The 25,362-nt window shown below is 42.7% G+C and overlaps 2 protein-coding genes across 4 annotated transcripts in view; both read left to right on the top strand.

The window, feature by feature from the left end:
- Positions 1–9,171, top strand: part of cadps2 (Ca++-dependent secretion activator 2) — a 187,428-nt gene extending 178,257 nt beyond the window's left edge. For all 3 annotated transcript variants that reach the window (XM_084018540.1, XM_084018541.1, XM_084018539.1), the window contains 3 exons: positions 1,406–1,513; positions 7,620–7,724; positions 8,746–9,171. In XM_084018540.1, the coding sequence (XP_083874666.1) occupies positions 1,406–1,513; positions 7,620–7,724; positions 8,746–8,916 (384 nt within the window). In that variant the 3' untranslated portion in view covers positions 8,917–9,171. The remainder of the gene's footprint in view (positions 1–1,405; positions 1,514–7,619; positions 7,725–8,745) is intronic.
- A 7,486-nt stretch (positions 9,172–16,657) lies between these two features.
- On the top strand, positions 16,658–23,127 carry fezf1 (FEZ family zinc finger 1). The gene is made up of 4 exons (XM_084018144.1): positions 16,658–17,593; positions 18,683–18,817; positions 19,836–19,968; positions 22,443–23,127. The coding sequence occupies exons 1-4, from the start codon at positions 16,781–16,783 to the stop codon at positions 22,676–22,678; spliced, it is 1,317 nt and encodes a 438-aa protein (XP_083874270.1). The 5' UTR covers positions 16,658–16,780; the 3' UTR covers positions 22,679–23,127.
- The last annotated feature ends 2,235 nt before the right edge of the window (positions 23,128–25,362 follow it).

Below are 25,362 nucleotides of genomic sequence, written 5' to 3'. Positions count from 1 at the left end.
GGAGTGTGTGTCTATGGAGTACACAGCATTTTGTTAAATATTCTTTTAAGTTTTGCAACAACAAAAGAAAAATGAGAAAGTGCCCTCAGGCTTTAAAGGAAGCTGTTGCTTTGCTTCAGTCTTCATACAAAAACATAATGTGAGATTTTTTTGGCCTTATTAGTTAAGTTTAACTGGAAATTCATATCAGATGTTCAACAATTACTGGAACGTCCATCTGAACTCCAAAAGTACTCGTACAGTGTGAGGAGTACACAGGAAGAAAAGTGCCTTGTTATTGATTGATTGATTGATTTTGATCCCCACCATAATTCTTTAATCCACAGTAAAGCCAGAAACTTGTACGATATGTGTAATGTGAACTGCAGTCAATGTAAAGCCTCGCTGCAGTTGATATGCTGGAGTCTGCAGAACTCTGAAGCACTCCATGGGGTCTATACAAAACACCCACCGAGGCAGAAGAGACTGGATGAATAGTTATCAAGATATACGACAGGGTTCCAACGGGTCAGAGAATATCTGGAATATCAGTGAATTTATGGAATCAGGGAATATCTGGAATACCTGGGGGATTTCTGGAATATCAGGGAATTTGTTTTGAGCATGTTAAAATTTTGCTACACTGGCTTACGTACAGAAAATGAGCCAAAACAAATAGTCAAATGAAAGCAATATGTTTACCTACGCCATGACAAGAGTGAGTGGATGAATGGTTCAGTAATTCAATTTTACTAATTTAGCAACATGCTAGCTGGCAAGCTACCATTGTTTTTCTCCATGCTTTCATGCTGCACTGGTTACGGTGTGTGGGGCAAAAGCTTATTTTCTCACTCTCTCAATTCATCAAATTTAGTGGAAGTGAATGCACCAATAGACTGCTAGTTCATCAGAAAACAGGACCAATGAAATGACACGTCAACGGTTACACTTCCTGTGATTGGTTCTAATGGTGTTTAAACCAGAAATGACCCGTGACAGTGGTCCGGGATCACTCCTTTGAGGCGCACAAGAGAGTGGTTGTTTGAGTTTGAGGTCCGGCATTCACACTAACCCAAACAAACCACACTAAGAGAGTAAACCCTCCAGGTTTCGGTTGAACCGGACTCAACTACACTGGCATGAACCCTCACAGGACTTTGCATTGTTGTGCATTTTTCCTGTTGACATTATTATTTGGATGTCTGCTCCATCTCACTGTAATTAAAGACTGCTGCTTCACTGTGTGTGTGTGTGTGTGTGTGTGTGTGTGTGTGTGTGTGTGTGTGTGTGTGTGTGTGTGTGTGTGTGTGTGTGTGTGTGTGTATGATGAAGCATGCAGTTAGACAATGATAGCAGCCATGTTCACATCTTCAGGCTCATGTCAACTGTCTTCAGGTCTTGTGTCCCCTCTCTCTCTCTCCTGCAGAAACCGGGGATGGATCTGGCCGACACCTACATCACCTTCATACGCCAGAACCAGGACATCCTCCGAGACCGCGTCAATGACGAGCTCTACATCGAGAAGGTGTTCGATGTGAGTGCTCAGTCAATCCCACTTTATTTATTGTGTAAAATGTCTCACTGAGATCTGAGATCACGGTCACCAAAAGAAGGTCAGGAATGGTGAAGAGTAATCCTTCATTGTGAAAACAGGGGTCAAAGGTTGCTTGTAACTCATGAACAGGGTCTACTGATGCTCGTTGGATGAAACAGCTGTCATTCACAGCTTCATCGGTTTGATGTTACTCAAGTGTTTATCCATAATTAGCACAAATGCATCTTAAATTCCATGGAGGTCTATTGTACTCCTTCTGTGGTGCATATATTTCAGGTTACTACGAGAATGTGTTTACATGCTTTAATGCTCAAAAACGTTCTACAGAATGAGAACGTTGGTGTCCTCAAAGGACTGTACCTTGTCCTTCAGTTCCAGATGGACTGCTGAGTCTTGATTTGAGGACCTGGTTCTCCTGTATTGCATTCGCTTGTGCAGTGGTTGTTTAGTTTCCCCCCAATGTTTCGGTCGGGTTCTTCCTCACTGCATTGGACTGCAGTCACCACATTCTCCAGGTGGTTTCTGGGTATTTCATCCTTGCGGTGGACAAGGTTTTGCCTCAGAGTGTTGCTGGACTTGAAGTGTACCGGGATGTGGTGTTTGTTGAACATCCTCCTGAGTTTCTCAGAGATGTTGTGATTTAGCTTCCAACAAAACACTTTTAAAACAGAAATCCGGATGATTCCACTCGATTGTTAACATTAATTTCAAGTTTTCTCTTCTTAGATTCCCAGATGTTTGTAGTTCCTTTAAATATACACATGTCCGAACAAACAGCTCTTAGATCTTTAGGGTGCCGAGCAGCTCTTCACCTCTGTGCATTTTATTCTTCCTCGGTTTTCGCTCTTTGTTGTGTCCCACGTTTTTGCTGCGGCGGCCATCTTCCCGCTCTGCACTCAATTTCCTGCTGATCAAAGCTTCTTCTTCCCTGTAGGTTTAGGTACAAACCAAATAGATTGTCTCCTGAAGATTGATGTGGATCATCTCTTTCCCTTCTGTGCTTACGCCTGCAGAATGTAAAGATGAAATAAGTGTATGATGCATTGGGATGGAGCCGTTCTTTCTCTTATTTGATTGGTTTGAGTGAAGCTCTCATTTATCGGGGAGTTGTCCCTCAGAGTATGAAATATAGACGTAGACGCCACCCAGAGGTGTTGGAAGAAAGTATGTGCACGTTTCTTTTTTTTTGGGGGGGGGGACTTCAAACAGCGTAAATGTTGTCAAAACTAATTTCTAGTTTAAACAAACCTGTTTAAATTGATTTCACTTTGCTGAAGAATCCCAAAACGCTGATCTCCCCAGCAGTATTGGTTGTATACTGGGCTTAGTGGCCCTGCATGCTTGGTTCGGTCCGGTATGATGGTCATGAAGGCCGAGAGACATGATATGATGAGGCGTCTGATCTGAGCCAACATGGGTTAGAATCAGAATTATCGGTCATCTGAACCGGACTAACCGATCAGGTCTGCTAACGTTGACTAACGTTGGCTACCGAGAGGACGCTGCTCCAGGACACTCGTACAGTCTAACAGCCTGCAGACCGAACACGTTGTGGACGTTAACAGGTTAACAGGTGAACTGACACTGACATCGATGGCGACTCAATCAATAACTATCGATGCTTCGATCAGCAGTGTTTGGTGACAGCTTTGCGTCATTGATCCACTTGAGGATGACTGAAGGGGCCTTCATTAAAGCTGAGGTTGCTGAATTAAGATTGATTTATTTATAAACAATATATTAGACATTTGTCTAAACATGTGTTTAAGAATTAAATGCATATAAATTCGGTATTATAAGTTCTATAAGATTTGATTTTCTATCAAAAAGGAGCCGTGACTGTTAACATGTTCCTGTTTGTGCAGGTCTATAAGATTAATGTTAAAATCTCTTCAGCTTGTATAAACCACGGACGTTATTTCAGGCATCGAATCATAAAACACATCGCCGTGGAGACAAGTGAACTGGAAATGCAAAAACTGCTGAGTCATGTCTGCGTTTAGGACTCATCCTTGCAGCACTCCATTCCAGCTCACATATAAGATGAATGCTTGTGAAACCTCCACACATGCAGCTCACAGCCAGCCTTCGTACTGTTGCTGTGATGTTTGATTCTGCGGTTCGGAGGAGCAGCGGGTCGCCTCCAGCCCTCAAACACCGACTGCTTCTGTTGACCATCCATCGGCCGGCACTGCAGGAGTCGCCACCACAGCCCCGCCCCTCCGTCTATGCATCCGTCCCACGGCGTCCACTTTCTTCCAGGATATTTTAGCGTCTAGTTGCCAAACATGCCTCCGCCTGCCACGGCGAGTCAATGCAGTGGACATGGCGGCTCAGACCCTCCAACACATTAGCAGCACGAAGCCAAGCAATGGATTTTTGCCACCCGTCGCCTCCTCTGAGGGTTCAGGCTATTGTGGCTCCAGTGTGTGTGTGTGTGTGTGTCTAATGGAGCTCAGAAGCGCCCAGTCATGTACCGAGGAGGAGGTGGCGGGGCCTCCAAGTGTCTCCACTCAGCCCTCCGACACGCATCATACACACACGCACACACACATACACACAGTCGGTGTGTAACAAAGAAAGTAAACGCCAGACCTCCCGCCAGGAGCATTATGGGTACGCAATTGTGTCGTTTAGGTGCGTCTGAGCGAGTCAATGTCAAAGTCGTGCAGGGCGGCGTTTCTTTAAATGGAAGGTTTGTCAACAGAAGAGAGAGAGGCGCGTGGGCGTTCAACGCGCTGCTGCAAACACACTTCCTTTCCTGCGTGTGTGCATGCTCACATGAGCCGGTCCATCTATTTGTGTAGCTCACACACACACACTCTCTCTCTCACACACACAGGCAGATCAACGTTATGAAGCAGTGGCTGACGACCAACCTGCTTTTAAAATAAATAAAAGTTGTTCAATCTTCAAGAATTATTCTATTTAGAAAACAAGATTCAATGGTTTTTAGTCAGTTAAAATTTTGACACACTTTAAGACACACAATAAAACAGATCGTTGAAGAATCAAGAACAGGACCTGAAAAACAGAGTTAATCCTTCTGGTTCCTTTGAAACATGTTAGCAGCTCAAAGACTAAATCGTTTGTTTCTGAGGACAAATACAATTTTTAGTTCAGTGCACTTTTTATCTCTTGCGGTTTAATTAATATTTTCTAGAAGTGGAATTCAACCTAAAATCAGAATCAGAATCTATTATGATCAAACACAAATAATCTCATCTCGTTAGTATTTTCTTTTATGAAAGAAAATCAATCACCATCATAATGGTTAATTACTTTTTATTTTAACAAAAATAACTATTATTTTTTGTGTATGCCAAAACCAGAATATGTGTCAAATGTTTAAATTACATCATTACCACGACACCATCAGGGAACCAGCCTCCATTCATCATGGAGAAATTGTTTCTGACAGCACTAATGCAGACCCACAATGCCGTGCAGACCCCCCCACCACACACACACATACACACACATTTCCTCCATCTGTTTTCACTCTCGTCCTCTAATCAGCTCAATTAAGGAGCGTCTTCATACTCAATTTCCACGACTGTTAACGCGTCCGGCGAGGCGACCGTCAGGCAGCTGATTAGCCGCTCGGAGGAAACCTCGCCTCCCAGAGACTCAAATAAATGTTTCTGTGAGCGGCTGAAGTGGAGGAGGAGGAAGAGAAGGAAGGAAATCAGGAGAAATCAGCCCAGGAGCAGCAGATATCAGCCAGTAATTTCAACATCCTCGAGCATGTGTTAACTGGTGAGCACGAGGCGATTGTCAATGAGCTGATTAGCATACAAGTCAAATTCCAGCGTGAAAATATTTGGTGTGTAAAGAGGAGGAGGAAGAAGAAATGATGGAGGAAGAGAAGAAATACTGGTTTTCCACACCAAATAATATAAAGCAGCAAAATGAAAGTCAACCACATTCTTTTTGATTTGTTGCCTAAACCAAAATTGCAGCAGCTAGCTAGTTAGCTCTGGATAGCTATAGCTGGATAGCTAGCTTGATAGGTGTCTATTGCCACATTGGTGATAGTTAATTTAATATTTATATTAAAATGTTACACACAAACCTGCATCTAACCTTTTGGTAGGGACATTTTAATGGTTATTTTCTTACCCTAAAAAACTAAACATCAGCCTTTTTTTAAATCCTTATTAACATTTTTATTTTGGGGAGTAAAGAACAATATATGCTGACGTTGAGAAAAGTACTTCTGCTATAAAACATAAACAAGATTACAAAATGATGCGATACAGAAGTGCCCTGGTTCAGGTGAATGAGGTGGAGTAGAGACTACGAGTGCATTTCTTTCTTATTTTTGTCAGCCAATCACGACTCTCTAAAATAATGTGTCATAACCTCCTCACTAAGGTGAACGTTTCCCTCCTTTAACCATGGTGAATAAAACCAACACACTTTAAAATGAGTCTCCACAACAAAAACACAAAGGATGAACTTTGTGTTTTTGAGTTCGACTCAAGTCAAGGATTATTTAAGTATTCACAATGCATTCAATTAATTTTTTTCATAAAACAACAGTGAGTATTTTCAGATCCCGAGGTGAGACGTTTTCAGAGAGCAAACGTTCTGTGTTTCATCTTTTTTTAAATAAGAAATCAGATCAGCAGCTGTGATTAAAAGTCGACATACATTTTCTTGCCACCGAGTCTGAGTGAAAAACCGCTTCATTACTTTGAAATAATTAAGGAATCAGCGTGAAGGAAGTTGGGGGTCGCTCAGTAGAATTACGGGATTAAATATTTGCGAACATATCAAATCCCCCCCTCCTCCTCCCACTGATGATCACGGACGTGTTTTGGCTTTTGTCAAGTACATGAAATAACCTTTGCACTGTTTTTTCTCTCTTAAATTGGAAGGTAATTACAGTTCTCGTCGGTGTGAAATTAAGTCTGCGGGCGGCTCTTGAAGCAGATCTGAATATTACGGGTCATTACTGTGTCAGAGCAATTTCCCTGAGCATTCTTGTCTGACTGGTAAGTGAATAAAGCCCCCCGTTGTGTGCATTTTACCAGCAGCCAGTGAATGCTGCTGTAAGTGAGGATCGCTCTTCAGGTGAAAAGAGATGCGTTTGATTTCTCTGCAGCTCTGGCCTGGTGGCCCGAGGTGTGAAGGAAGAGCGTTTAATGAAAATTACAAATACGCAACCTGATTTCTTTCCTCTCCTCTGAAGGTCGAAGCAGAGCCGTGAACTCTTCCTTCCAAGTGCCACATTCAGGAATTTTTGCATTTAATTGGCACCCTTTAGAATAGGTAAATGTTTCGCCCTCTTTGAGTTTTGACGTTTTTGATGCATCGTATGACCTCGCAGTGGTGTCGTCGGCGTGATAGAAGAGAGGCGTTTCAGGAGCCGCCAGGCAAGCGAACGCAGATCTTCTGAACGCCGATCTTCTGAATGCCTATCTACTGAACTCCCCCTGAAGGAGTACGCACACAAATGACAAACCATAAAGTGTCCTTGTTTCCAGAGTGGCCATTAACATAATGTGTTGTTTTTTGTATTTTTTATTCATGTTCTTTTTAAGAATAAACGCAGCGCGGCGTTTAAAGACACTCCTCCGCGTGCTCGCTCGTGGTTTCCTCACTTGCTTGAGGATGCTTTCAGGAGGATGAATAAAGGGGCTTTCAGCTGGTTTCTGTAAAGAATGTCCTCTGGTGGTCTGAGGTCACATCCTGCATGCTGGAGAATCAGTCGTACGGAGCATTTACATGTGTGACTGCCTCAGAAGGCCATGTTTTATCCCTCCCTGATGCTCCAATTTAAAGGGTAGACGTGATAAAAATCAAGGTTTTGGCTAAAACATTCACACTGTGAGGCTTTAGTGCTCAATTTGGATTTATTGCTCAGAAGCATTTTTTTTTATTATTATTATTTTTAATGTGGTCAATATGTGAACCGGTCATGGTCCTGAAGTGACCCACATGGACAGAATAACAATAACAAAGACAGCGTACGATTTCCTGAAATGTTGGACTACAAATGTTGGTCATTAAAAGGTCACGGTCAAAGCAGGAAGTGTGGAAACTGTAAACTGCTGATGGATGTTTCTGTTTCCTGCAGCAATGGTACAGCAGCTCCATGAAGGCGGTGTGTGTCTGGCTGACAGACCGACTGGACCTGCAGCTCCACATGTACCAGCTGAAAACACTCATCAAGATCGTGAAGGTGAGAAAATCCTTCTGACTGACAGTTTACTTTTACCTGTCAAAGAGCCACAGTGAATGCACCTCAGACTGACTGTCACATCATAAAAAATTACAATTCATAAAAATCATTAAAATATCATAATTCTTGGGAGGTTTATTCTTGTAAAACAGTCGGCACATACACCAAAGGAGAAAGATAATTAAATAAATACAAATAAAATAAAGACAAATCAAACAGGATTGTCCTTGAAAACGCAGCGGCGGTGTGAAGAGGCGACAAGGCACGACAGAGAAAACTGCTCAACTGTGCCGCTCGTCGCTTACGTCTTTTCATAGTTTGCTAATGTGAGAGTTTAATTTGAAAGCAGCAAGACGAGGAATTATAATGGAAGGTAAAAGCCCCTCAGACGCGTTGCTTTGCCGTCTCCGTCCGACATATAAAAGACTCGCTCGTCCTTGAGCCTCAATCTTCCCACTTTTGTCCTTCAGAGGCAGCTGCCTCCTCACTGCATTCCTAAGATGCTCTCTGTTTTTCCCCACCTTGTCTTCTCCCCTCCTCCCCTCCTTATCTCCTCCTCTCCTTATGTCCTCCCCTCCTCATGTCCTCCCCTCCTTATCTCCTCCCCACCTTGTCTTCTCCCCTCCTCCCCTCCTTATCTCCTCTTCTCCTTATCTCCTCCCCCACCTTGTCTGCTCCCCTCCTCATCACCTTATGTCCTCCCCACCTTATCTCCTCCCCTCCTTATCTCCTCCCCTCCTTATCTCCTTATCTCCTCCCCTCCTTATCTCCTCCCCTCCTTATCTCCTTATCTCCTCCCCACCTTGTCTCCTCCCCTCCTCATCTCCTCCCCACCTTATCTCCTCCCCACCTTGTCTCCTCCCCTCCTCATCTCCTTATCTCCTCCCCTCCTTATCTCCTCCCCACCTTGTCTCCTCCCCTCCTTATCTCCTCCCTCTTTATCTCCTTATCTCCTCCACTCCTTGCCACCTCCCCTCCTCGTCTCCTCCCCTTCTTGTCTCCTCCCCTCCCCCCTAAACAGAAGACCTACCGGGACTTCAGGCTGCAGGGCGTCCTGGACGTCACGCTGAACAACAAGAACTATGAGACAGTGTACAACCGTCTGACTGTGGAGGAAGCCACGGCGGCTGTGAAGTCGGGCGACGGCCTTCAGGGCATCAGCATGAGAGACAGCGACGAGGACGACGACTGAACCGAACCTACGATCACAGCATTGCTATTTGATCTTCATGCTCTCAGACAGATCGGGACCTGCCGTCACAGTGTGATGTCATTGTGACTGAAGGTCCTGATCGGGTCACCCTTTTACCCAACCTTTCCCATGCTGGTCCTGATTGGGACCTCCATCACCCTTTTACCCAACCTTTCCTATGCTGGTCCTGATTGGGACCTCCGTCACCCTTTTACCCAACCTTTTCCCATGCTGGTCCTGATATGGACACCCGTCACCCCTGTTCCTAACCTTTCCCATGCTGGTCCTGATTGGGACCCTGTTCCCCTTTTACCCAACCTTTCACATGCTGGTCCTGATCTGGACACCCATCCACCTTTTACCTAACCTTTCCCATGCTGGCCCTGATCTGGACATCCGTCCACCTTTTACCCAACCTTTCCAATGCTGGTCCTGATCGGGACCCCATCCCTCTTTTACCCAACCTTTCCCACGGTGGTCCTGATCGGGACCCCATCCATCTTTTACCCAACCTTTCCCATGGTGGTCCTGATCGGGACCCCGTTCTCCTTTTACCCAAACTTTCCCATGCTGGTCCTGATCGGGACCCCGTCCCTCTTTTACCCAACCTTTCCCATGGTGGCCCTGATCAGGACCCCGTCCCCCTTTTACCCTGCCTTCCCCATGGTGGTCCTGATTGGGACCCCGTCCCCCGTCCACTCAGCCTTCCCCATGCTCATGCCCTGACACTGCTGTACATGCACGTTGAAACGTACATGAGTGAGAATGTACAACAAACAGGAATTCAAGATGAGGTTCGGTATCTGACAGTACACTCTGGTTGGTGCTGAGATAAAACTCGTCCTCCCTCTCTCACTGGCTGGACACGAAGCCCCGCCCTCCTCCACGCGCAGCCGTACTCCGAATGATGTCACAGTAGAATTCTGCCGTTAGTGCAGCTCCGTCCTGTTTTTGTTTTCATCCACCGTTGTTCAATCGTAGCCGATTGTTCAAACGGCAGCAAAATCTACTCACGGTTGACTTTCATTGGACAGGAAGCTTGGAATTGTAAGGTTCTATTTTTCTGTTTGAATCAAAATTATCCACTGTCTCATCTTTGAATGTTAATTTATTCTACGGTTGTGATGGTTTTATTTTGTTGAATAAATGACCTGTTTGGTTAAAGATAAGCTAGCACCCACAGCACCCATGTCCACCAGTAAAACATCAGCATTATGTGTGTTTAAACAATCTAAAACACGTTTCCAATTTACAAAATAACCTGTCGTGGTCATGCAAAATTGTGTTTTGTCTGATTCTCAAAAGCAGAAGTGGCGTGACATTGTTATAGCGCCTCAAAAGGTCTTGTTGATCGATTTGGAACAGGATATCATATCCTTCCTTGGCCGATGGTTTCACTTTTGTGTTGTTTATGTCAGAAAATATGAACAATATACAGAAAATCTGGCTTTATCTCGGCCTTTTGAGGATTAGAAATGGAGGTGAATAGGATTGGATGTTTCTTGTCTAAATGTTGACGTGGAAAAGTAATAATGCTGGTAGTGGAGTAGAATCCGCATGTCATTAGGATTCTTCAGAGAAATAGAATACGAGTAGAAAAGACATTGAGATGCTTTTTTGTTGTCATGTGACGTATACAAAAGGAAGTGGCAATTGTTGTTAGTTGTTCTGGTGAAAACACAAGTCAGTGGAGTTGTAGTTGCAGCTTGCCCTACCTATAGGTAGCTAGTTAGCGTGTCCTTCTGCGGAGTGCAGGGATCGTTGGACCGAGAGCCACCACCATCCCGCTGTTCAGCTAATTTTATGTAACCAGTATGGTGTTAAAGTGGAACTAGAAAGCTAGCTTACTAGCATACAGCTGGCTAGCTAGCTTAGGAACCAACATTGCATGGTAGGTTGAAGTAATATCTCCTGTTCCAACCAAATCCCCCAATCCACAAGACCCTTTGAGGTGTGATAACAATGTCACACTTCTGCTTTTGCAGATCAGAAAAAAAACATTATTTTGCAACTAACTAGTGTACAGCAGTGTAGTTAGCTAGTAACAGAAAAAAGCCAAACAAAGTGTTCACTCTTCTGGTGATAGCGATGTGCTTTCCTACGCCGGGACAAGAGTGTGAACGATGCATTAAGTTGTTAAATATTAGTTGATGGCTCTCAACATTTAACATAACATTATTGCTACACCGCTTGTTTTAGTCGCCTAGGTGAGTCGGCAACTTGTTGTACGTCAGTTTAGTTTATATGGAAGTGGTCCACTGCGTCGGTTACAATGGGAATGGTAGCTACACATAAACATGGCCGCTGCTCTGTAGCTTCTTTCTACGTTGATTGAAATGGGAATGTCCGTTCTACTAGAATTTCTTTGGCAGCAAAGGAGGAAGTCTGGTTATGTAGCATAAAGAGATGACTTAGGGAGGCGGTCCGAGTGGATGGGTGCGTCAAACGAACACAGGACTTTCACCCAGGAATCCAGCCTCTTCTCATTCCATGTTGCCAAATACTTACACTTTGCTGCACCCGTCGGTGTCTCATACCGACAACGTCACACTTTAGCATCAGTACGAGACACGCTAGGCTTTCAAGTAACAACATTGTAAACCAACCACGTTATTTGCTAGACGTGGTTTGGTTTACAGGCTAACCAGTGTGTTAAAAAGTGAAGAGATGGAATGAGAACACGTTAAGGAGAAACATTGTTGCCAAACCAAAAGTCAACTTAGACCTATTTTACCATACTTTTGTGACGGGACTTACGTACTTAACTAATTAAACATAGCGTTGATTTCACAATGTTAAGTTTCTCTTTCCAAACGCTAAGCCCGTCTGAGGCATGACAATGGACGTGATAACGACTGATACAGTTGGCTGACAGTATTCATAATGAGAGTTTCAGAAGTCTTATGCGGGTCCATTGCGGTTCAGTCCGGCATTATATTGAGCTTTCAGAACAAAAACAGCTTCATGTTTGGTGCTCGGAGTCTCACAACTGCAGAAGAACTCTTACAACTCCAAGCTAATGAAATGTTGCTGCACTGCTGTAGTTTCTCAACCTTCTGTATCTTCAAATGTAGACAATACAACTAAAACATCCCCCGTAAAACGAAATATCACAGAAACGGGAAACAAATCTCCAGAAAGAGTCTGTTTCACCACACTGAGGTCTGAAGTGCTGAAACTCTAAGATATTGCGGGAATACTTGTCCAGAATCATGACTACATGTTGATGTAGTTGCTGTTATCTCTGTTTATTGTGATATTAATTGTTGTGAAAAATAATGTTGAGCTGTAGAGTGATATGTCATATTGCCTGATGTGCATCATATCCAACATCGATCAAAGTCTTAGAAAGGTGCCGATGAACTGGAGAAGTCTGGACTCTGTGAGCAGGGAGACTTAAGAGAACCTGTTTAATCTGATTGGTGTGTTTAATCTGAGCGGCTGTGAGCAGAACAAGCATCTTATAGCTGCTGTTCCCTCGTTCACTATCATCTGTTTGCCTGTTATCATTGAGAAAAGAGGAAAAAAACGAGTATTGCCTGTATATTGTGAGTGTCGGCCACCGATCAACTGTGTGCAACAACTTGCTCTTTGTTTTACCTGTCCGATCCAGTTTGTGTGAGTGCAGTTCAGAGGACCAAACCTAAAGGTCAAAGACCTATGAAGAAGTATATTTATATTGTCTCATGGTGCACCTGTTTTGTTCAGGTGTCTTATCTACGTGTCACTATTAAAAGTGTTTTTAAAGCAACTGTGTCTTCATCTCTGTTTTTACGTCAAACTGAATAAGTGTAAGTAACTTGGTCACTTTGTCTCTTTGCGGTTGCTTTGTCTCTTTGTGTCACTTTGTCTCTTTGTGGTCACTTTGTCTCTTTGTGTCACTTTGTCTCTGTGTGTCACTTTGTCTCTTTGTGTCACTTTGTCTCTGTGTGTCACTTTGTCTCTGTGTGTCACTTTGTCTCTTTGTGGTCACTTTGTGTCTTTGTGGTCACTTTGTCTCTGTGTGTCACTTTGTCTCTTTGTGGTCACTTTGTCTCTTTGTGGTCACTTTGTCTCTGTGTGTCACTTTGTGTCTTTGTGGTCACTTTGTCTCTGTGTGTCACTTTGTCTCTTTGTGGTCACTTTGTCTCTTTGTGTCACTTTGTCTCTGTGTGTCGCTTTGTCTCTTTGTGGTCACTTTGTCTCTTTGTGTCACTTTGTCTCTGTGTGTCGCTTTGTCTCTTTGTGGTCACTTTGTGTCAGTTTGTCTCTTTGTGGTCACTTTGTGTCTTTGTGTCACTTCATCTTTTTGTGTCAGTTTGTCTCTTGTGTGTCGCTTTGTCTCTTTGTGGTCACTTTGTCTCTCTGTATCACTTTGTGTCTTTGTGTCGCTTTGTGGTCACTTTGTCTCTTTTTGTCTCTTTGTAGTCGCTGTCTGTCTCTTTGTCGTTACTTTGTCTCTTTGGGGTCACTTTGTGTCGCTTTGTCTCTTTGTGTCGCTTTGTCTCTTTGTGTCGCTTTGTCTCTTTGTAGTTGCTTTGTCTCTTTGTGGTTGCTTTGTCTTTTTGTATCTCTTTGTGGATGCTTTGTGTCGCTTTGTCTCTTTGTGGTCACTTTGTCTCTTTATGTCCACTTTGTCTCTTTATCATTGATTTGTCTCTTTGTGGTCATCTTGCACTTCATAATCTATATGGTTTTTGTAGGCGAAGGTCAGCGGTGCCCCTGACATTTTGGGCCCTGGCTCTGTGCCCTGTAGTCCTGTTCTGTCTTACATCCACGGTCTGATTTCTCCCGGTGCTCCAGCAGACCGTTATATTTCAATGTTCTTTGGTGGTTTATGTCTCTTATCTGTTTTATTAGATCACCAAGCTCAACCCGACCAACAGTAGAGTAGAATACAGAACCTCTCCATCAGGAGTGCTGCACCCAGCAAGTAAATACATGATTAAAAGAGTATCTATCAATGTACTTTTTATTCAAACTGCTTTTAAAATGACTTTTCATATAAATTTTAAAAGGTTAAAGGGGATTTCAAAAGCATGTTTCATGCGTTATTGAACAGACCCAACATCCGTCCATGTACTGAGTTTGGAACCGGCCAAATTCATCCGGAGGTTGAAACGTTTGGCATTTAGACGACAACATTCAGGACTTGACTTTGGTTTCTGTTGTCTTCATTTTTCAAAGTGCTCATTCTCCATTTAAGGGGTTTCTAAGGGCGTTTCTAAGGGCTTCTGTTCTGCTGGCTGTCGTCCATCAGCTGCACTTTCTTTTCTCTCCTCATTAAAATGAGCAGCAAACTGCAACAACAAAACAAGTGAGTCCTGAGTCCTGCTGCTGCAGCCTGACAGGCACGAGAGAGACGAGAAAGTATAATATTAAAATCTAGCATCAGATTATTAAATATTAAAGTGAACTACTTTCCCATGAGTCGCCTGTGAGATCCTGTATTCATTCCAGCAGTCAGTAAAAATCATGAGCAACAAGATTTGTGAATGGTTTCATGCTCATATTAATATACAAATGAACCATGTGCACTCAGCAGGAAGAAATCAAATCAGGCAGGAGAAAAAAATCACAAGACACAAAGTTTTAAATAATATAGGTAATATGACAACTACTGCTACCACTAATAATAATTTGCGTTTCTGTGATTTGCATAAAGCTTATATTTACATCTTTATTTGCGCATATTTGCTTCTAAATGAAAGTGCACATGAAATGACGTCCTATGCATTTACTGCAGAGAAACCAGCTCCGTCCTTCAGCTCTTCATCTCGGTTCATTGTGTTCTTTCATCTTCATCGGCTCAGTCAGTTTGTGTTGAATATGATAATAATTATTATTATTCTAACAGTTTACATTAAGGAGAGACCAAGATTTTAATATAATTAACTAATAAATGAGCATGAAACTTCACCAACGAACCAGAACCCTTAAGTATTTTTTATTACAAGTTTTCTTAATGTCATGTTTAAATATGCAAACAATGATTAATTGACCCCCCCCCCCCCCCCCCTTGAGTCAGAAATTAGACGAAATCTGGAAGCAAAAAACACCAAAATCTAAAAACTGCTGCTTTTAAAGAAACGATGTTTTCCCTGCGCTGGTTTATAACACTGTGATGTATAAAAGCAATTAATAATAATAATAAATACAAATAATAATAATGTTCAGTATTTCAACAATCACAACCTCTTCTATATTATAATTATTTTGAATTATTACTGCAGTTGTGCTTTACAATATTGTCACTCGTCATCTCCAGATCTCACTGGGTTAACAAATATATTGCAATTATTATAAACACTTTGTAATAAGCAGTTTATTCATGTATGTTTGTATGAATGCAAAACACAGAGACTTAAAGTATTAGTATTATTGTTATAAAACAACTGACACATCAAATCTACTACGATAAATTAAAATACAAACATTAACATGTAATACAAGCAGAAATAAAAGCAATTAAACAAAAACAGAACAGAATAAATTACAACAGTGTATTTGTGTGTAATATATATATTAGAAAAATTATGCTTGTAGCCGAATTATGATGACATAATAATGATGATTTTTCCACAAGCATCCCTTTAAAATACCTAAAGATCTCACATTTCTTAATACTAAAACCCAAGAAGACTTTATTATATATTGATTATGACTCGAATCCACTGCGACGGAAGTTCGTCAAAGGAGTCATCGCCAAGAACACATTTCTATACTTTATAGTCACATTTATTTATTATTTATTTTTATTTCGATATATTAAGAATTTTTATCTGCATCAGCATTATATCTGTTATTATTCTTTTTGTTTGTACACTTTCATATATTGTTATCATTATCGAGGATGCGACCAATTTTCGTTTTTAGATTTGCTTTGTTTTAATTATTATTATTATTATTATTATTATTATTATTATTATTATTATTATTATTATTATTATTTGGTCTGGACTTTATTTACTGATCATCTTCAGTTCACAATATTATTTTTTGTTTGTCTGATTTGTAAAAAAACAACGACAACAAAAACAAAAAGAAAACACTTTTACTTGAAGGGTAAATTCAGCACCCTGGCGGCTCGGACGTTTATTGTTCCCAATTTGGAAACTCACAGATTTAATCTGTTTCTGTTTTTAACGTTCTGCTCTCTGCGTGTAAATGAGCCGCATCTGAGATAGAGACGTGAGAGAGAAGAGCGCACGAATTCATAAACATAAATATATCTTCCACAGTCTTTTCACAAGCGTCTTTTCTGTGTTGGGAATCTAAGATCTGGTGCGTAAAAGAAAGAGGGGGGGGCAAAGTTTGTGATTCAAAGACCCAAAGCCTCTCAGCCTGAGATGTCTTCGAATCCACTTCCTTCAATATCTCGATCCGGTTTCTGCGGCTCCGTGTCTCCTGCGCACCGCGCGTAAAAGGGTTGGACGTCCAAACCCGCTCCGGAGCTCTGACGGCTCTTGACCTCGCAGCCGTTGGGCGTCTGGCGAACCGCGATTAAGAAAAAAAAATGATGTCACGCGAAGCCACAAGGGGACCTGGGATTCACCAAATACCTTCCAGTTGAACAGGAGTCCTGCCAAGTAGGAGACAACCTCCTCCTCCTCCTCTCCTCCTCCTCCAGCGGCGACAAGTGCACAGAATCGACGGAAGCGAATTGAGCAAATTATCCACTTTGGCGCGGCCTTCCTGGACGGTAACGATCGGCAAGGTCTCGGCTCTCCGCACGCCGTTATCGAGCGAGCCGCGGCGGCTCTGATTGTCGTCAATAAGGACGGGGGGACGGGCCCGGTGCTTCCCCGGCAGACGATGCCCTCTACCGCGGGCCGGTGAGGAGCAGCAGCGACCCCCGGCTTCCCTCCAGCAGTTCCTCGTTGTGATGGACGGTTCTCTCCGCCGCCCAGCGGGGATCCACGGCTCCCCCCCGGCTTCTGGGAGCCAGCCCGCGGGCTCCGACATGCTCACCTCCGGCGGCGGCAGCAGCAAGCCGCTCGCTTTCTCCATCGACCGGATTATGGCCAGGACGCCCGAGCCCAAGTCGATAGCGCCCCCCAGCTGGTTCCCGTCCGCTCCCGTGGGGAAACCCGACGTGTGTCCGTCCTCGCTACACTGCATGATCCCGCTGGTGCCGCTCGGGTACGAGCCGGGACACCGGCTCAGCATCACCGGGCTGGACCCGGGCCAGTTCGACGCGTCCTCTCTCGCCGCTCCCGCAGACTTTTTGGGCTTCGGGTTGAACCACAAGAACCAGCAAGAAGACTCGGTGGGCCAGACCGCGGGTCAGTACAAACTCTTCCGACCCCGGGTGGTGAACCAGTCCTCCTTCCCGTCCATGGGCACCGTGTGCTACCTGAACTGCGGCGGGGACGGTGGCGCGTGCCAGCCGCCGGCCGGCCTCGTCAACCTCCACCCGATGGCCTCGTACCTGCTCACCGCGCGGCACAAAGCTTTCCTGGCGGAGAAGAGCAAGCCGGGCCTGCAGCCGGCCGGGGAACGGTACCCGGCCTCTGGCGTGCAGACCTTCAAGGAGCTGTCTCACAGCCATATCCAGCACTACATGAAGGAGCGGGACCAGATCCTCACCGACAAAATCTTCAAGGGCTCCGCGGCGGCGGCGGCGGCGGCGGTCCGGCTCGGCGGCTCGTGTCCCGGCAGCAAACCCAAAGTTTTCACCTGCGAGGTCTGCGGCAAGGTGAGAGTCCTGTTAGTCCTCCTGGAACCAGACCACAGCAAGTCCTCCAGACCAGCAGCGGGACTCATCTGTTCATTTAAAAGTTTTAAATCAATTCAGAGAATTTCTGATTATTTTTCTGGACGGATTTAAAAATTCTGATTATAAACCACAAATCGGATTTATTCAAACTGTCAGGATAACAGTTGTAACATTTAATATGCTCAGGTTGGTAGATTATTATCTGCAGACTAATTGATCATATCATTAATACTACCGGTAGGCTATTAAAGCTACTCAATTAAAATTCCTTTTAATTTAGCCTTTCGGAAATATTCACGTGGCAAATACACGAAAGTACAAATTTTACAACTCGATCTACAATTACGAACAAAAGGCGAAATATGGAAACAATTCGATTTGTTTAGATTTCTTTATTTGAGGATATATTAGCCTATATGTTTAGCTCCTGTTCATGATGCTTGGGATGTTTCGAAATAACATGATACATGAGGGAGTGCGAGTCGCTGCTTATTGTAGCATATTAACGCGTCCACGCCTGAGCAACACGCTTATTTTCTGAGGAATTAAAGAAAAGCAATAGCACAACACACACAGCAGGCACAGTCGCGAATTTTCACAGCAGTTTAAATATCTTAATTAAATCCAGATGTATTATTCATTTAAATAGCCAACAATGTGTTGTTGAATGTATTTGTTATATTTTGTATTGTGTTACAAAAGACACGTTACATTTATTCAAACCCCGAAACCCCAAAACTTGAATTAGACTCCATCTGATATTATTGTAAGCCTACGTCTTTCCCTTATAAATCAACCGTTTAAATGACAGAAGCGGGCTTTAATAGTTTCTAACTGAATGTCCCTAATGGTTTCATTATTATGGAGGTGAACGGGCTGAAATGAGTTACACATATTAAATAAAATAATAATAATATATACTAGACAATTTTGACAATATGTGAATGTACACATTTTTATTTGAAGGAAAATATGTTTTACATGTTTAATAGAGAAGTATTTGTAATGCTTTTAATGTTTTTACTGTATCTGACTACTTTTAAATGTATATTTTTGATTTTCTCCCAGGTGTTTAACGCGCACTACAACCTGACCCGGCACATGCCCGTGCACACTGGCGCGCGGCCGTTTGTGTGTAAAGTTTGCGGGAAAGGCTTCCGGCAGGCGAGCACGCTGTGCCGACACAAAATCATCCACACTCAGGTAGGACTCACATTGGCGATCCTCTCACTGATCCCCGGACCCAATGAGAAATCACCTTATTTTCATTTTCTACTTTTCATTTAATATCCATCCATCCATTTTCTACCGCTTATCCTGTATTTTAGGGTCACGGGGGGGGGGGGGGGGGGGGCTGGAGCCGATCCCAGCTGTCATTGGGCAAAGGCAGGGTACACCTGAACAGGTCGCCAGTCTATCAGGGCTAACATATAGAGACAACCATTCACGCTCACATCCACACCTATGGGCAATTTAGAGTCACCAATTAACCTATCCCCTTCATTTAATATGATTATAATTTTTAATTTTTCCTCCCTGTTGACTGTTTTTCTGTCACATTGAGAGCCGGACATTACAGGCTTTATTTAATTGGAAGATTATTATTTACTTCTGTTTTTTCTTTTTCTTTTTCTTTGTCTTATATTTCTATACTTTTTTCCTCCCACGCATCAAGTTAAACAGCGATCGTGGTGACAAGCCTGTTTTCTGTTGAAGGTTCAGCGTCACATCAATAACTTCATATATTATCTGAGCATCGGATAATTGCATTAGGCCCGTTGATCAATTTGGAACTGATATTGGCGGGACTTTTATTTTATGAAGAGTTATCCGTCTTTAAGGCTTAAACACTGATGTGCGCGTGCATGTACGCGCGCGTGTGTTACTATTATTAGGCTACCGTTTTATTTTTCGCGGCTCTCGTCGTTGTGCGACCAACTAGTCGCCAACTAGAACCAACTAGATTCTGTTTCTGCTGCAGATGCGAGAGAAATATATATATATATATATATATATATATATATATATATATATTTGTGTATCTGCTGTTGAAGTAGACAGTAGTAGTATAATATGTAATATTGAGGTAGTATAGTGTGTAAATCTTCTGTGAACGATTGGGAGTTTAATTCCCTTTAAAATTCCTCTCGAAAACAATCTTTGATGTTTCTTTGATCGGATGTGTAATATATATATTTATATATTCGTATTGTTTTTCCAGGAAAAACCGCACAAGTGTAACCAGTGCGGGAAAGCGTTCAACCGCAGCTCCACCCTCAACACGCACACGCGCATCCACGCGGGATACAAGCCGTTCGTGTGCGAGTTCTGCGGGAAAGGATTTCATCAGAAAGGTGAGAGGAAATTATATATATATATATATATATATATATATTATATGTAGGCTATACTTATTCTCTAATGAGAGAAATGACCTGATTACAGCATGCTGTTGGTTTTTCTATTTAAAGACACATATTTGTAGATTTAATATAAATGACCGTGCAGCACATGTTCATTTGTGTTATACTGATTAAAACTAATAATTTAGTTTCCCATGAAGTATACATTTCTTATTCGCATCTTTAAATTAAGCTTTGCTTATAATATTTTAATTTCTGCACTTGACTGTGGAAAACACAGCTTTGACTTTCGTGCACCAGAGAGGATTCAATGAAACCCTCTGACAGCACAATTAAGGGAATAAAGGAGGATCATTTAGAAATGTTAGGGCACAAATGACTAATTTGAGGACAAAAGTGCCACACTGAGCACACAGATTAATATCTCAAAGAAAACAATTTGTTAGTTAAGGACATTTTTCCTGTAAAGAGTCCAATTTAAATGTAATTAGTATTGATTGTGCTGACGGATCCAGATCATCATCTTCACTGCTCAGAGCAAAGTACCAGGATGTAGAATAAAGAGCTAAATGTGTACTCAAGTGTGCGTTGGTATCAAGTAATCGAGTACATTTCATTCTGCACTACTTTTTACTTGTACAAATGTGGTACTTGTACTACATTTATTTGACAGCTTTCCTTATTGTTAATATAATCAATCAATAAATAAATGGTGTATTATTATAGATGAAGCAGCAGAATATGAACTGATTTACCAGTTGCAACATTTAAGGGATAGAAATACATCAGTAATTATAATCCAATAATAGAATCAGTCAGATGACACTATATATAGCCTATATATAGCCTATACATATATATACATATATAGGCTATATATAGACTTTATGGTCAAATTGGTGTTTTTCATAATTAAATGCTGTGTAAATTATGGTGTCATTTATGTTCCCTAAAATCACATTTATATTATTGATATACCGGTAGATGTGTTGATAACACAATTGTGTTTGTATCATCTTTACTAAAAGTTAATGCATTTGATTGACACTGGCTTCCAGATTTTTTGGGGGGAGAACATTTTAATAGCCAGTGTCAATCAAACGCATTATTATTTATATTTTTTGCTGGAGGGTGAAGTTTTTCATTAACTTTTTTCAGCTGTCAGGTTAAAGATGCAAACCAATTGCCAGTTTGTACATCCTAGATTCATTTCCTAGACTCCTCTTCTTAAGTCTTAGCCCCGCTGCCAGCAGGTAACGAGGAGAGAGGAGTCAAGGAGGTGAAGAGGCGAGGAGTCGAGGAATCGAGGAAACAGGCATTTAACAAAATAAGAGCTGTGATTTTAAAGCAACCTCAGTTAAACACAGCTTGTTTCTCGGCTGTAACGCTGTTGTGACACCTCTTGTCTACGTCCCAGCTGTGACCGGCGTGTCCTGGTTCCTCTGGCAACCTCCTCGGCCCTCCAGATGCATGTTGGGAAGTGTGTGTGTGTGTGTGTGTGTGGGGTGGGGTGGGGGGGCAGTCTTATGTAACCTGACCTAACCTGAGAGGCATGGGGTCTAATTAAAGGTGACAAGTTTCTCTTATTTGGATGCAGACAGACTGGAACCAGAGTCAGAAATCACTATTAAAAACATTTTTACCAGATATTCGTTATTTCAATATCATATATTAGACTTATTTAGTATCCATTTCTGCGGTGTATTTCATCCTCCGGCTAAGAAGGTAAATCTGAGTGGGTGACGGGTTAAATTTACAGGAAATAAAAATAAAGGCACATTTCTTCCTCCCAACTGAATCCTGTCAGTTACTGCGTGCTGTTTAAAAAAACATCTAGAATTATAATTTCAAGTGTTTTTTGAAGCTGATTGGTTGATCTGGGTGCTAACTGGCCACTCACCAATATCTGCCTGTATAGGGTTCTAATAAAAGACAACAAATTCACAACTGCAGACTTGTTCCTTCCTATAGTGATGATGCTCACTTTCCATGTAAATCGGAGGCACGAGCAAATTGATTGAAACTAGCAGCTAAACGACCTGTGGGCAAACTCGGAAACTGAAACGTCCAAATGAATCTCTGACTAGGTGGAGCACAAAAAACAATGTAATTGTTCTAATCCTGCAGGAAATGCTAAAATACATGGAATGAAAATAATTAATAAAAAAAATATTTTATATGAGAAAAAGAAACCATGATTGTAATTGAAATTTATTTTCCAACTGTAAACTGCGAAAAGTATTATTTTGCACAAACATGTCAGTGCTCGAATGTGTGTGTGTAGATACTCTGTGAATCTTCCTTAAAACTGTGCTTTGCATTTTGTATTTTGCATTATTGTTTTTTCTTGTTTGGAATTTGTGTTTTCTTTACTGATGTTACTGTGAAGCATTTAGAGGCTCATGTGTTTAAACAAGGTGTTATATGAATAACGTTTGACTTCCTCTGACTCTGCATCTCTGCAGGAAATTACAAGAACCACAAGCTGACGCACAGCGGCGAGAAGCAGTTCAAGTGCTCCATCTGCAACAAGGCGTTCCACCAGGTTTACAACCTCACCTTCCACATGCACACGCACAACGACAAGAAGCCCTTCACCTGCCCCACCTGCGGGAAGGGCTTCTGCAGGAACTTTGACCTGAAGAAACATATCAGGAAGCTGCACGACCTGGTGGGCCAGCAGTCGCCTCCGCAGGCCTGAGGGGGGCTCAGCTCGGATCTGAACGGTGACTTCATCGGCTCCCCCGCAGGCCTGAGAGGGGCTCCGGCTCAGACCTGAACGGAGACTTCATTGGGTCCCCCACAGGCCTAAGGGGGGCGCCAGCTCGGACCTGAACGTTGACTTCATTGGGTCCCCGTCAGGCCTGAGGGCACTGAACTGAACACAAGACCTGATATGCCAGATTTACAGAGCCCCATTTTTGTGCCCTGAAATGACCAATCAGTGTGCTCAGAGTGCCCTAAATTTGGTCCACCAAATTCCTTTGATCAATCACGAAACCCAGAAAACCCCCAAAACCCTGAAAAACCTGCTCCCATATGGTTTAATTTGGCCACTTGCTTCTTTCTTACACAGCCGTGAAAATATATTTAATTGTGACTCTTTTGAGGCCCCGAAGTGGTCAAAATCATGGACTCCCTAAAACATTGGAGCCTACATTTCCCATGAAGCAGCTGGGTTGTGCTTTGATTTTAGACAGTCCCGTGTCTTTCAAATTCCACATGTCCCGTTTCTAACAATGGTTTTATGTTTATAAATTTGTAGCCTTCATGGTACATAAGCTGAGATAACCCCGATGACATCATTGTGACATCATCAGGGTCACTTCCTGAGACGATGGGTGCAGTCGAATAGTCTTTTTTGCTTAGGAAGGTTCCTAACTGAAGAAGTGACCCGGAAGTCAACAAGTGGCCGCCATGATAAGAGCTGTTCGAATTCTCTAAATGCATAGGAAAGGAGCTCCAATGCTTCCTTTCAGAGCTCCTTTAGCATAGGATGCAACGGACCTTCCTATGCGAAAGGAAAGGAGATCACGCCGACCCACAATTCTTAGCGAGAGCAACATTTAAAGTGCCGCACACCTCAGCCGTTCATGAAAACAAACAATATGCCCATTTGCATATTTAACAATTACTTTCAAGCAGACATATAGTAATTGGAATAGTGATGATAAATGTGTGTGGACAGTGATAATTGAATGGTATTTTTTTTATTATTATTTCAATCATGTTACAAAAACTAAACTAAAACCACAAATGAAAAGTAAATAAAACAACGGTCAAACAGGAAGGAGGAGCTGCTGGACCTGAAGCCGGTCAGTGAACCAGCTGTTGATAAAACCAACATGTGGAGAAGTGGACGACGCGCTTTTTGTAGTCCATTATTGTAGTTTCTCCAGCGCAGACGCACGTCAATCACTGGTGCCGATCATCAGCTGTCAATCATCAGTTGCCGCGTTTTAATGACGTAGCTTAGTGAAAGTCTGGTCGGATTCTCTGAGCACCACGGTCGACTTTTCCTAAATCCTTTTGAGTTCTCCTATCGCTTTTCCTTAACCCCGTGACGTTTCCCCAGAGGTCAAGGAATAGGAGTTAGGAATAGGAGTTAGGACCTTATTTTTTGACTATTCGACTGCACCCATTATACAGCTGGCTGAGGAGGATTGACCATGACTGATGAACTCAGTGAAGCAGCCCTTTAAAATTTTTAACAGCAGGGTTTTTGGTTTGATTGACGCGGTTGATGATCAATCGGGTCATTTAGGGGGCGGAGCCTTGTGAAACCGATAATGACGCCGATATGCAACTCTGGCTTCACCCCGATGAAAGTTGACGATGACAACAGGAGAAATGTGGTGAAACCAACTCGGCCAGAGAACTCAGTATTTACATCCCTGATGATCTTTTTGATCCTTTTTGCCTCAACAGAAGCGTTTTGATAAGGTTAGCGACGTATGCTGTTAGCAGTCCACCACATACGTCCTTTAAATCCCAGAAACAACAGTTGTGTCCTTTTGTACAAAATTTCCTGATGCAGCACCCTAAATGTGACCCGGAAGGAAACCCTGTCCTTGTTGTTGACCCCAAACTGGACTCTTCTCCTCGTATTTGACCCCACAAAATCCATGAGGACACGTCCTGACCCCTGCAGGCTAGGCTTCCGCAGACCTGATATGACCCATGACCTCTCTGGCCCGGATGCCGGCCCTGGACCCCAACCAGAAAAACCTACCCCCCCCCCCCCCCCCCCCTCCCCCCGGCAGCAACGCATCTGACTCTCCCGGCATCGGACCGAAGACACTTGAGAAGACGAACTGAACTTTCCCGTCTTCTGGTTATGAGTCGATTATATAACAATGGTGACTAACTATCATGTCATTAGTCATCACTGATCCTAGTTTCTTTATTTTCAGATGCATCTCAGGATGTGAGATTGATGAAGACCAGAGATGAGGTGAAACGCATGCGTCGATTTTAGTGTAAAAAAAACAAACAGGATTTTTTTCATCTTGTTTTCAACTACAAATCCCATAAATAGACCAAACCAACGACAAGTTAATCCTGTAACCTCTATATTGTGTGTGTATGAAAACACCAACAACACACACACACACTAACAACACAAACACACCAACACTACCAACAACACAAACACACCAACATCACAAACACAGCCAACACACCAACATCAGAAGAATATAGAATAACATCACAATTCACAGTCCCTCCGTACATAATTCACATGTTAGTTTTAATTGCATAGGAACAGAAACTACTTATGGAAACACTAAAGCATAATTTATATTTACCAAAAGGACATTTCTAACTGTATACGCGTACATACAGGTGTAGAAAACAGAGCCACAAAAAAGAAAGCCGCCCATG

The sequence above is a fragment of the Eutrigla gurnardus genome, assembly GCF_963514095.1.
Source record: "Eutrigla gurnardus genome assembly, chromosome: 9".
Taxonomy (NCBI): Eukaryota; Metazoa; Chordata; class Actinopteri; order Perciformes; family Triglidae; genus Eutrigla; species Eutrigla gurnardus.
This window is presented reverse-complemented; position numbering and strand designations above follow the sequence as displayed.